At 54.6% G+C, this 13,341-nt stretch overlaps 1 protein-coding gene across 7 annotated transcripts in view; it reads right to left on the reverse strand.

Moving 5' to 3' along the window:
• The window catches only part of ANKS1A (ankyrin repeat and sterile alpha motif domain containing 1A), a 193,034-nt gene that overhangs the window by 61,680 nt on the left and 118,013 nt on the right, over positions 1-13,341 (reverse strand). For all 7 annotated transcript variants that reach the window (XM_080663216.1, XM_080663215.1, XM_080663212.1 and 4 more), the window contains one exon: positions 6,969-7,555. In XM_080663216.1, coding sequence (XP_080519342.1) covers positions 6,969-7,555 — 587 coding nt within the window. The remainder of the gene's footprint in view (positions 1-6,968; positions 7,556-13,341) is intronic.

Here is a 13,341-nt window from a genome sequence, read left to right on the forward strand (position 1 = left end):
CAGGGTCTGTCAGACAAAGGCCAGGCTGTTTATTCAGGACTGACTATAAAATAAGTGAGATTATTACTCATTTTTAAAAATGTTTATTTATTTATTTTAGAGAAAGAGAGGAGGACAAAGAGGGAGAGAGGGAAAGAGAAGAGGGAGAGAGAGATTGATTTGTTGTTCCACTCACTGATGCATTCATTGATTGATTCTTGAATGTGCCCTGAGTTAACCTGGCCAGGATGAGATTATTTTTAAAATATGAAAAAAACTCAATCTTAACAGACCACTTAAAACCGAGGGAACTTTAGAGGTTCCAGGATAAAAGCTGTGACTTCAGTGTATACACGAAAGCACCTTAAGCAGACACTTCAGGCTCTACTCTGTCCCCAGAAGGCGGGAATGTCACATTCTCGATTACAGCGAGATGCTCTGCTCAGCAGAAAGGACTGCACCGCACGCTGTGTACATGGTCAGGGACAACCTGTGCTGGATGCAGAGTGGAGGCTGGCCTCTGTCAGTGGAAACCCCTATGCTGGCCCTTTTTATTCCCACCTAGGTGATTCTTCTTGCATACGCAGCCCTAAAGGGTTAAAGACGCCTGAGCCTCTGTGAAGCTGGACCAATCAGCTTTTCTCTTGATGACATCATGCTCCAACTGGACAGCTGGCTAGAGAGGGGAGGCTGGGCCTTGGGGGGGGCGGGGGGTGCCCTCTCGGTTCACAGAGGGACTAGGGACCCCTCAGTTACCATTTCAGACGGAACTGGGACATTCCCCAAGTCCCTGGCCAGAAGTTATCCTCAGCTTGTACAAAATGCACACAAAGTTTGTCCTGTTGTTTGCGCATTTTCCACTGGTTTAATATTTACGGAAGCTGATTACCAAACAGATTTATCCCTCAGCCTTTAGCTAAGGCCTGAATGACTCATGTTTATGCTAAGCAGATAAGCAGCCTTGTGTGGTTTTCTTTCAGAAGTTCTGGTCCCACTCAAAAGCAGGTGTGGGAGACCTATCGGATCCACAGACTTTCCATACATTCAAACCGCAGCCTGACCGGAGCCTTGTTCTTGTTCCTACCAGGGAGTGATTTCACGCGCCGATTGACGCGTGTGTGTTTGGTGGTGCGGCAGACAACTCGGGGACAGAGGGTAACCCCACGGAGGAGACTGGGGTTCAGGAGCCCATGGCTGAAACACTGAGCACACTGCCAGCTCGGGGGAATGAGAACAGTTTTCTTCCTGTAACTGGGAGCGGGGAAGGCTTGGGGCTGGGTGATGTTCTCCTGCTGCCCAGCACACTGGCTGTGCATCGACACCATCTGCAGACGAAGATTAATTCATAATATACACGCATGAGCCGTGTTCCCTGCTCCAGCACTCGGCCAGCCAGCTTGCTCACAGGGGACAGAAACAGTGCCTGAAACATCTGTATCACCCAGGGTCCTTGCAGGAGAAGGGTGGCCCATGCAAACCGGGCGGCCGAAGGAGCTTTATAAGGGGTCACTTACACAGGTCTGGGTAGGGCACTGGACTTAGCAAGGGAGGGGAGCTGGTATAGCCAGGAGCCCCAGGCTGGTTACCAGAGCCCAGGGAGAGCAGCTCCTGGGAGAGGGTCCCACACAGGAGGAGGGCCGTCAGCAGGGAAGGGGACTCACCCAGGAAGGCAGGGAGGGGAGGCAGGGCTGATGGAAGTGCCTACACAGCATCCAACACACGGGGACTGAACCACAATGAGGCAAACTCAAGAGACAGCCAGGCACAGAGCACTGTGCCCTTGGAAGAGGCCCGAAGCCAGATGCAGACAGTGCCTGGATCCGACAGCAGCCATCGGCGAGGAAAGCCAGTAACAAGTCTGTGAACACACTGAGACCCCACATCTGGAAATCTATCAAACGCTCCAGAGGGTGACTGTGTGGGAGGTGTGGGGTTCCCCAACTGTGGTCAAAGTTTCAGTTGACGCTTGCCAGCGTCAACTCTGTGATGCCGGGGGTTAGACAGCAGAGCCATGACCACCGAGAACACAGTACCTCCTGAAGCTCGGATTCAGAGCTCATCGGATGCTGAGCGCTTTTTAAAAAAATAGGTTTTTATTGATTTTTAGGGAGAGGGGGAGAGGAAGAGAGAGATAGAAACATTGATGAGAGAGGAACATATCAGCCAGGGCATGTGGCCTGACTGGGAATCTAACCGCAACCTCTTGGTTCCTGGGTCGACGCTCCACCACTGAGCAACCCCAGCTGGGCACACTGAGCACTTTTAAAGCCAACTCTATTGGTTACCAAAAGAACAACGGAAAGCAGGGAGCACACAGTCACGACAGACTCCATCTCAGAGGTTCACCCTGGCAGGCTAACTTCCCGAAGTCCCCTCGTCGGGCGATTAACAAGCAGCAGCCTGTGCAGAGGAAGCGGCTCCCAGCCTATCAGCTGCGCATGCTCCAACTATGAAACCTCATCCCAAGCCACCACCGATCCAGCAGCCACTGCTGGCATCACAGCTGACCCTGTCACCCACCGCGGTGCCTGCTGCGGCTGCAGGTACCCGCGGTTAACCGCACCACGGATTATTAAATGAAAAAATTCCAGAAATAAACAGTAAATTTAAAATTGTGCACTGTTCTGAGTAGCATGATGAAAATTTCACACCATCCCACTCTATCACGCTGAGGACGTGAATCATCCCACCTTCCAGCGACTCCACGCTGTACACACTACCCGCCTGTTAGCCACTTAGTAGCCGGCTCGGTTATCAGATTGACATTCATGGCAGCATAGGGCTTGTGTTCAAGTCACCCTTATTTTACTACTAGAGGCCCAGTGCATGAATTCGTGCACGGGTGAGGTCCCTCGGTCTGGCCGGCGATCAGGGCGATTGGGGCTATCTCGCCCAGTCCCGATCGGGGCCAATCAGGGCCAACTGGCTGGGGGAAGGGACCATGGGAGGTTGGCCAGCCATGGCAGGTTGGCTGTGGGAGCACACTGACCACCAGGGGGCAGCTCCTACGTTGAGCGTCTACCCCAGCCGTGGGCAAACTACGGCCTGCGGGCCAGATCCGGCCCGTTCGGCTGTTCTATCCGGCCCGCGGAGCCGAAAGAGCGGAGGGTTCTCTTGCTCTCCCCTCCGCTGCTTTACTGTGAATTTATATTAGTTCACACAAACACTCCATCCATGCTTTTGTTCCAGCCCTCCGGTCCAGTTTAAGAACCCATTGTGGCCCTCGAGTCAAAAAGTTTGCCCACCCCTGGTCTACCCCATGGTGGTCAGTGCACATCATAGTGACCGGTCGACCGGTTGTTCCGTCGACTGGTTGTAACCGTTGCTTGGGCTTTTATATAGAGAGATTAACTAGAGACCCAGTGCATGAATTCGTGCACAGAGGAGGGGGGTCCCTTGGGGTGGCCTGTGGAGATCGGGCCCCAGCTTTCACCCCCAGCCTCGTAGCCCCAGCTCATGCTCCCCAGCCTTGCAGCCCCGCCTGGCACCCCACCTTGGCCTGGCGCCACTCCTTCACCTGCTCCACCATACCACCTGTGGGGTGATCGATTAGGGCCGGGCCCCCTGCCCGGCTCCCCTCAGTGCCTGGGAGCCAGGCGGCAGCCCCGCCCCCCGCCACTGCTGTTGGTCGCTGTCTGCGGGGCGATCAGCGGGATAATCAGCCCCCTCTCACACCGCCTTGGCCTGGTGCCGCCCGCTCACCTTTCCCACCATCCAGAGGGTCCCATCGGACCCGGCAGCGCCTCCACTGCCGCCTGCTGCCAGCACCGCGTCACTGACGCCTGCCGTGTTCCGCACCGCCCCCTGGTGGTTAATGCATGTCATAGCGAGCAGTCGAACAACCACCCAAGGGGACAATTTGCATATTGGGCTTTTATTATATAGGATGGCCCCAGAGAGCAACAGCAGTGGTTGTGCTAGCAATTCAGGTATGCCAAAGGGAGGCTGTAAAGCGCTTTCTATAAGTGATAAGGTGAGGACAGCAGTACAATCAGGTATTTTGAGAGACAGAGAGAAAGAGAGAGAGAGAGAGAGAGAGAGAGAGAGAGAGAGAGAGAGAGAGAGAGAGAGAACATATAGCTTTTATTACCATATATTGCTATAACTGTTCTATTTTATTATTATTGTTGCTAATCTCTCGCTGTGCCTAGTTATAAATAAGACTATCACAGGGAGGCATGTATAGGAAACATAGGGTCATTACTACCCACCGTTCAGGCATCCATGGACAAGTGGGGGACCAACAAATGTAGAGCACTTTTGAAAAATAAACACCAGAGAGGGCTGCCAATGTCTCTCTAATCTCTCTTCTCCGCTCAGGGAGTTAGGCAGAAAGGCTCATCAATCCTCAAAGAACAATGGGGGCGCCTGCCCTCCTTTCCAGGCTGGGCAGCCCCTGGGGGCCTGGGGTGGGGCAGAGCCGTGCAGGAGATCCTGAGTTGAGGGGCTTGAACTTGACTGCTTCCCAGTCGCTCCCCAGCACTGGACCACCCTGTAAGCTCTGCCTTCTTAGGGTCTGCAGACACCAGGCCTCACTCATTCTCCAAAGATCCAGGCACAATAATAATCTACCAGGCATGCACTACTTCTTACACACAAAGGCCTGTGCTAGGCACTTTTCTAATTGGTAAAAACAACCCTGACACCCAGATTTGACTGACTCTGCTTCACAAGCAACAACACTGAGGCTTCCTGAGGCCTCCCAGGCATCAAGGCGGGAGTCGGTGGAGCTGGGGCTCAAAGCCAGATCTCCTGGCTCCGGGCCGGAGCCTCGTGGACTACCTCATGGAGGCTCCCTGCCCGGCAGCCTGGACCACCTTCCAGGAGCGGCCTGGGCAGCTCACAGCACAACTAACTCACCATGCGCTGGGATCATAGCCGCCTGGGCCCAGAGCCTTCCTCTGCCTCCGGGCCCAGCCCTTAGAGCAGCCCTTCCCACCACATGGGGATCCAATGATGACAAAGAGAAAAGCCACCCAGCACAGAGGCACCAGCAGCCTCGGGCGCTGCCAGGGGCAGTGGGAGCACCAGACTGAGGTGCCCGTCTAGGCAAGTGTCCGAAGCCTGGGAAGTGCTCCTGAGGTTTCTCTCTAGACACAGATGTCCAGAAAAACTACGACAACAGGACTCAAGCCACGCCGAGGGCGGCACAGGAAGGGCCTGTTAGTGTTTACTCTGCAAGCAAGGCTCAATCTTCTGGATTCCTTCCAATAACACCTCAATTGCCTCTAGTTTTTTCACATTTAAAATGTAACTGCTTCTGGGCCACACACAGACTGGCTGGGACACTTGAACAGGCCCCGGTTCACTGTCCCCCCGGCAAGTCCACCTGCAAAGGAAGCCCCAGCATATGCACATCCTCTCATTAAGAGGCCAAGAGGCGACGGCTTTACTGGCCCACACAGACCGCGTCCATGAAGCTGGGCACCTCGCGAGCGCGCGCTTCTCCAGGGGAAACGGTGGAGCCCGTACGACGGCCAGGCGCCTGCTGAGATACTACCTTCAGATCAAATCAAATCCTCTTTAGCCTCAAGCTCAAGGCCCTCCCACGATATGGTCCCAGTCTCACTTTCTACTCATTTCTCACTCTCCCCATGCAAACTCTACACCCGACAGAGGCCCAGTGACCTCGGCGCTTCCAAGCCCACGCCTTTGTGCACACTATTCTCTTCAGCCCACTACCTTCGATCTGGTTTTAACCAAACACTGGCCCTTTAATTGCACGTCAAATCCCACTTCTCTGTGACGTTTCCTCAAGCCCCTTCCTCCCGCTCACACATCCCTCGATGCTGTTCTCTCTCCAGCTGTCCCGCCATCTCAGAGCACAGTGCACTCATCTTCCTCATAGATGAGTTCTGCTGGCGGCTCCCTGCCCGGCAGCCTGGGCCAGAGGCCGCGTTCTCTGCTGGACTGGAGTGAGGCGAACTGCTCTGGAGACAAAGGTGGCAAACAGGTGCCCACACACACAGTGTGGCCTCTGCGGGGCCTGCCGCTGTCTCTCCCAGAGCCCTCCGGTGGCCTGTGCCCGGCTCAGGCTCCCACACCCGGCCCCTCGACAGCCTTGTCTGGAGATAAGGTGCTGCAGGAGCTGCCTGCCGCTCCCACAGGAAAATGGTATTCGCTGTGGTTTACAAGCTCTGCAGCTGCAACCAGAACAGAGCCGGCCAGGCATGCAGTCCACGGACTGCTCCATGGACGTGCCAGCTGTCTTGCTCCCCCTCGCGAGAGCTAAATCCATCTCCCGCAAGTGTTCCTGGGAGACAGGCTCCGTCCCGTCCACCTCAAAGGCAGCTTTCTCCCAGCCAGAAGCCTGCAGGGTAGCCCTGCAACATTCCCCGATGTTTACCACTCTCTGAGAAACATTCTTCTGCCCAGCAAGGCATGCCACAGGCCGCGGAGAAGTACTCGGCACATATTTCAATTATTCTGCAACAATGCTTGTGGGAGACCTGAATGTTCTCTCCCCACTAACCTGCTTCCTGACCCCCTCGCCCTCGCCTCACCAACCTGAGGATGTGGGTGGGCAGGAAGATTCTGCTGGGAAAGATGTGGGGTTTCCAGGGGACGCAGTAAGAACCACCAAGGAGGCGCCCCTTTCAGCAGCTGCTCCCAAAGCTTGCCCCTCCCTCTTGAAGACCCTGGAAGGACTGGACTCCAGCATCTTCAGGGTGAGCATGACCCCCTCAGTGGGGCTGACCGGATCCACATACTAGTATTTCCGAACAGCATGTGGTTGAGGGAGCACCTCCACCTCCGTCCTGCTGGGCTGCCCCCACCCTCCAGCTTAACCCAGATGGGCCTGTTCTCTGCGGTTCAGGCAGGGAGACCTTCGGCCTGGCCACTCGGGACTGCCTCCCTCACGCGGTCAGAGCCACAGTGGCCATAGTGAAGAAGCCAGGGGCACCCTGGCCACAATCTGGGCCTGGGAGTCGTGCACAGGGGAGCAGGGTGGGCTGTGGCCAGCTCTCCGTGACGCCACGCATCCTTACCTCATCCCATTCCGAGGCGAAGGAGGGCGACTTCTCCAGCCTCTTCTTCCCGACGCTGCAGTTGGACAGGGACTCGCTCCGGCTCCCCATCGCAGCGTCCTCCGTGGGTGAGCAGGTCAGGAGATCGGAGTCGGACTTGGACAAGCTGCGGCTGAGCTTGAGTTCAGCTTTGGGTTTGCTGGTGGGAAGGACTCGGCTTCTGGCCCCGCTCTGGTCTCCCTCCTCGGCACCACCAGGGTGTGGAGATGCTGTGTGAGTCAGAGTTTCGGGGCGCGGGAGGCTGTTGGAGGTAGGCAGGCCTGCTGGGTAGCCCCCTCTCTGACTCTGGTCCAGGCCGCCAGGCGGGGAGCCTCCAGGAGCGTGCACGCCCGCCTCCTCCAGCTGCATGCTGGCCTCGTGGCAGGTGCCCTGCGCGGGGGACCCTTCTGGAAGGCTCTGGCTGGTGGCAGAGAGCAGCTGGAAAGCGTCCTGCCCCACCTCGTACACCGGGGAGGAGCCGTGGAGGAGCCCGGAGAACTGCTCAGGGACCTGCCCGTCCTGCCCCTCCGCAGAGTCCTGGCTCTGGCCGCTGCTGCTCCGCCTGTGGTCTTGAAGTGGACAGAGAGAGAAATAAAAAATTAAACGTGGCAAAAATCAACAAAGTTCCAAAGCAGCGAACAGATGGCAGAGCAGAGGAATTCAAAAACAGAGGGGGGAGAGAGAGAGAGGGAGAGAGAGAGAGAGAGAGAGAGGGAGATGCTGAATGGGCTGGGAGAGGGCAGAGGGGGAGAAGAGCGAGGAAGGAAGAAAACAGTTTCGTATTGTTCTTAACGCTCAATTTGTACCCAAAGTCAGAGCATTTATAAAATTCCAAACACTGGCCTGGATAATGCCACCTGGCAGCCTTCCCTGAGAGGCTCTGTCAGCATTAACGACCAGACTTTGCTATATAAGGCGAGAAGTGCTAACTATATCCTGCCTTGGGAAAGGACAGAGAGGAGAGAGGGAGCGAGCGCAGAGCATAGTGAGAGGGAGGGAGAGCGCGCCAGCGAGCAAGTGTGAGCAAGGGCCGGCTCCTGGAACATCTGATAGGCTCCCATGAAGGCCAAGTGCTATTCAGAGTCGCCGCCTGCCCGCCCTCTGGCGAGCAGCATGGAGGGAAGGGAAGGTCAGGATCCCAACCTGCAACTTCTGGAATTCCTTAACTGAAAGTGCAAAACAAGCAGCGAGAAATGACGCTTCCTTCCTCGGAGGGGCTAAGCCCACGCCTCATCCTTCCTTCTGCGGCAGCACACTTTCCTCTTTTCCTGAGAATGTGCACATCTCACCGTTCCAAAGCCTCCCAGCTGCTCCGACTGGTTTAGTTTAACCCCAGCTGGCCTGCTGAAAACAAAACGGTCTACTCGGCCAGTGCCAGGAGGCTCCTGGGCCTCCAGACCCACACCCAGCACCCGACGCCCCGCCCCCAGGCCCGCGCTCCTGTGCCCTGCCCTGTACCAATGCCTCTGCCCTGGAGGAGCATAAAAACTGATCAAATCAGTGTCCAACATGGGCTCACACGGGACGCCAAGGGCTCGCCCGCATGAGCAGACCCATGAGGAGGTTCTCACCCACGCCGGCAGGCAGAAGACAGCCCTGCATCCAGTCCCCGCACACATTCCAGAACCAGAATTCAGCTTTATTTCCTCTGAAGTGGAAGCTATGCACATACACCAAACGACTCCCTAATCTGCCCAAAGCTCCCAAGAACTGCCCCTGAGATCCGAGAATCTTAGAACTAAAAGGGTCGCGTTTGGCTATTTTTACAGATGAGAAATGGGAGGCCCTCAGGCCGCTGGTGGTGGGTCCGAGGGGGTGGGGGAGGCTCTAACCCAGGTGTCTGACACCTGGCTCTCCTGGCTGTGCTGCTTGAGAGCTGTGAGGCCTTGGCAGTGAGCTCTACTTGCTGGGCTTCAGTATCTAAAATAAGTAGGTTGGACTGCACAGTCCTTCAAAATCCCTTTTATGTTAGGGTAGTGATGAGAATCCAAGTCTTCCCCATCTGTGATGGCAAACTTCTCCCCCTCCATGGGCACTGTAGGGCCTGCCTGGGGCCTGTGTAGCACCCACTCTCCCCCATCAGCTAGCCTGCAGCCTGAGAACCCTTCTTGAGGCTCAGTGCTGTGCAGAGGGGTGCACTTCAGAAACCTGGTGCACTAGGGCAGGCCCCCTGCAGGGCACGGTGCTATGCCCCAGGACTGCTCCCTCCATACAGCCTGAAGGCAGGGTCAACAACCAGCTCTCAGTGACCAGGGACGGCTCCACTCGGAGCAGTTCCGTCTCCGCTGTCTGCCCCGCTTTGGCGAGCCTGCAGAGCTGCGCGGGGCAGCGATTAACTGCACTCTGCCTGATTACGTATCCACGGGAGCCCACAACTATGAACTTTGGCATCTCCTTTCTCTACACTTGACTGCTCCAGGACTCTCACCCCCAACTCACAAGCCCTGCTCCCAAGAGGTCAGGGGCAGAGCTCGGAACAAACACAGCACAGGCCAATCAGTCTCCAGGAAGAAGAAACGCTGGGAACAGAGCTCCACACAGAGCCGAGCGCAGCCCCGGACACCATGCCTGAAGGGCCAGGCGCACACAGGAACCCTGGCGCTAAACAAAGCCGCCCTGTGCTGCCCCTGTGGGGCCCGAGAGGACAGCACTTGGCATCCAATGGCAATGGGGGACTGCAAAACCTGCCACCTCGAGGACTTATCCTAATGGCCAGCCCCCTGCAGGTCCTGCCCAAGGTGCCTGTCCCTCTGACTGTGCTGGACACAGGAAGGACTTGGTAACAGGAGCACCGGCTCCCATTTCTTTGCATCAGCTTCTAGCTTCTTATTTAACAGTTTGGGGGGAGTGTCGGAGGGGTATAAGTCCAACAACGAAAGAGAAACACCACAGCCCAGAATCAGGAGCCAGCATGGCCGCGCTGCGTGGGTGGACATGCTCTGCCTGCTGCCGGGGACTGACAATAAGGCCCTGTCTAGCAGCTGCCATTCAAGCGAGCCTTCAATGAAGAAAGAGCAACCGATGCCAACAGCTCAATACCAGACTCATGCCGGGGGAAGGAAGTGGGCAGAAAAGAGAAATGGAAACTTACGAAGAAGGAAACATGTTTAGAGGAAGAATTTGAGGGTCCTAATCCCATTAGAGAAACCACAATCCACTGATACTTTGTGGAGCATAAGAAGTCACCAAAGAGAACCCTCAGGCTGACTGGCACTCACCGTGCTCCCCCCTTTGGAATTACAAGGCTCCCAACCCTCCTCCCACCTGGCCCGGCACTCCTCGCAGCCTGGCTTCGGGGGAGAACAGAAGGGAGCAGGGCGTGCGGAGGCCCGTTTCCTCGCACTCGCCTTCATACACCAAGGCCAGCTGCTCCACGGAACAGGACACTCCAGCCTGCTAATCCCCCGAGCTGCAGAAGCAAGGGGTTCGCCGGGCTAACTGTAATTACTATGATGATCTGTGGGGACCTCAAGGGCTTTGGAATAATAACAGTTTAACACTTACACATTCTCAGTCACCCCTGCCCATTTAAATTAGGCTGAAAAAATGCAACTCATGCGAGGACTCTCTAAGTCAAATCAATCCTCAGACCTAGAGGAGAAAGCTGGGGTACTCCAATTTCCCAGACTGCTCTGCTCTGTTCCATTAGGACTGAACCCTCTAATGGATTAGTCGCTCTGTGAGCGTCAGAACCCTGCTTTTGCAGGGTCACCCCACTTTCCCCAGAGGGGAGGTGCTGGCTAGATCACGCAGACATCGGCGGGACATCGCATCTGAGCAGACAAGTAGACTAAGTCTACCCTGGTCCGTGGCAACCAGAGAAACAAAAGGGGGGCCCCGCTGCAGCCAGCCCTGCAGCATTTACTCTCTGGGTCTTTTTCAAAAATGAGTGGCTGGACTGCATTCTCTAGGGCAGGCGTCCTCAAACTATGGCCTGCCTGCGGGCCACCCGCCGAGGACATTTATCCGGCCCGCCGGGTGCCACTGCCTGTCCTGCTTAGCAGCCAACTCATCCCGGGCCCGCAGTGCGCATAGGAATTTGTTCATAGTTTTTTTTTTTTTAAACTATAGTCCAGCCCTCCAACGTTCTGAGGGACAGTGAACTGGCCTCCTGTTTAAAAAGTTTGAGGACCCCTGCTCTAGGGCTTGAGACAGTAAGGTTTGAATCTGTGCTTAGACGACTGACATTCCTCCCAGCTCCTGGTGTTAAGAATGTGAGTAGCAGAGCAGGGATCCGGGTGAAATGACTTAACCTCATGGCTAAAGAGGCTTTGGATCCCGCCAACCAGGGCTTAAGGCCCAGCTCTAACACCTAACTTCTTCCCCATCTACTAACCAGGGATAAAAATAGCCCCTCCCAGAAGGTCTGTCTGCATATTTGATGACCTAAGCGGTGTAAACGAACTCAGCACGTGGCTGGCCTGTAAGAAGCATTCAGAAAATGGAAGCTGCCTTCACACCATCCTCTTCCATCTACAACCATCCCCACTGCTCTTCATGCAAACACTGCACGCAGAGACTGCGCTCCTTTCTCCTGACTCTGCAAAGAGCCAGCTATCTCCTGAGTGGCCCTGTAAACAGGCAGAATAAAACGCAAGCACCAGGGCAGGCCCAATAGTCTTGCAAGTTTGGTTAACGGTGACATGTCACAGTGGCCAGGGGCCTCGCCACCCTCGGCAGCACCCTCAGATACAGCACCGCTCTGGGGCCCCTCGACTTGTCCTGATGCCCTGACGTCCCCACCATGTCCTTCAGCACCTCCTGAGCCTGTACACTGCCTGCTGTTGGACCTCTGGCCCTTCAAACTGCCCTAGTTACCGTATTTTTCCGTGTATAAGACGCTATTTTTTTCTAAAATTGTTAGACTGAAAATCGAAGGGCAGCCGAGGAGGGAGCCGCGCGGGTGCGTAGCTTGCCCATACCTTGTCAAACAGGCTTCCTCCAATCATGAGCCTTATTGTTACTGACGTCAGCTGCTGCCGTAATTGGAGGTGGAGGTAGAGAGTGTGCAGATGCAACAGGGACCGGAGCATTCTGAGCCCATAAAGTGTCAAAAAATAAAAAGATAAATACCAGTAAGCAATTGTCTTACGCTGCAAAATTCAAACTGAATGTGATCAGCTATGTAAAAGAGCATGGAAACAGAGCTGCAGAGAGACAATTTGGACCTCCTCCCACTGAGTGTATGATCAGACAGTGGAGAAAACAGGAAGAACAACTCCTTAAGATGCCAAAAAAGAAGAAGGCCTGAAGAGGAAAACCAGCAAAATGTTTAAAATATTGATTTCTTAATTTTGGGTTGGAAAAGTGGGGGGCGTCTTATACATAGGGGCATCTTATACATGGAAAAATACGGTAACCCGCCAGCTCTGGGGATCATGTGTGCAACCAGCGTGACATCTGTGCCTGATTTGACAGCACACTTGCCACTCCGCTCCCTTGATCTCCTGCCAGTTCCAACGTGGGCATGCGCAGCCATCTGCTTCCTCTTCTCCAGTTGCTGGAATGTTGACCCGAATACTCAAGAAACAACTGACTGAGTCCTCTACCCATTCATCTAGCTCAGCTGCTTCCAATCGCTTCAATGTACTAGGAGCTAGTGATTCTGTGCTAAGTAATGTTTTTTAATAACCACGGCAACCATGAGGTAAGAATTTGTATCCCTATTTTACATGTAGATAATGAGGCTTAAAGAGGTTAAATGACTTCCTCAAAGTCATCAGCCAATGAGCGCTAGAACAAGAATCCAAGCCAGCCATCCTTTTGCTCATCTCCTGAGAACTGTGATATCACCATAAGATCAGTTCCTCACCACTTCCACTCTTTTCAAACTGTCATCTTTCCCACAGCACCTATACATACGCCTGGAAGATAGTCACGAATTTTCTGAGAAGACTTAGATCAAACTTCCTTTCTTTCCCACTCCCATGTCAAAACGTGGGGATAATTTCATCTCTTCCCACCTGCCTCAGGGAAGCATTTCCCTGTCTGGGATTTACTAATGGCCTCCTAATCGCTTAACCCTTTTTCTAAACTTCACCTGTCCAGCCTTTTCTGCATCATCGGCACTGTTAACTGCTTGCCCCCTTCTTCCTTGGTTATGGGATTTTTTAGATTGGTTCATAGCCACCTAGAATGAAGACTACATTTCCCATCTTCACTGTAGCCAGGTGTAGCCCCACGACCAAGTTCTGGCCAATCTATATATATAAAACCCTAATATGCAAATAGATCGAATGGTGGAACAACTGAACAACCAACTGAACAACTGGTCACTATGATGTGCACTGAGCACCAGGGGGCACGCGGGGAACATGGTGGGCGTTGGCAGCAGGCGGCAGAGCGCGGAACATGG

This window comes from Plecotus auritus (genome assembly GCF_963455305.1).
Source record: "Plecotus auritus genome assembly, chromosome: 4".
NCBI lineage: Eukaryota > Metazoa > Chordata > Mammalia > Chiroptera > Vespertilionidae > Plecotus > Plecotus auritus.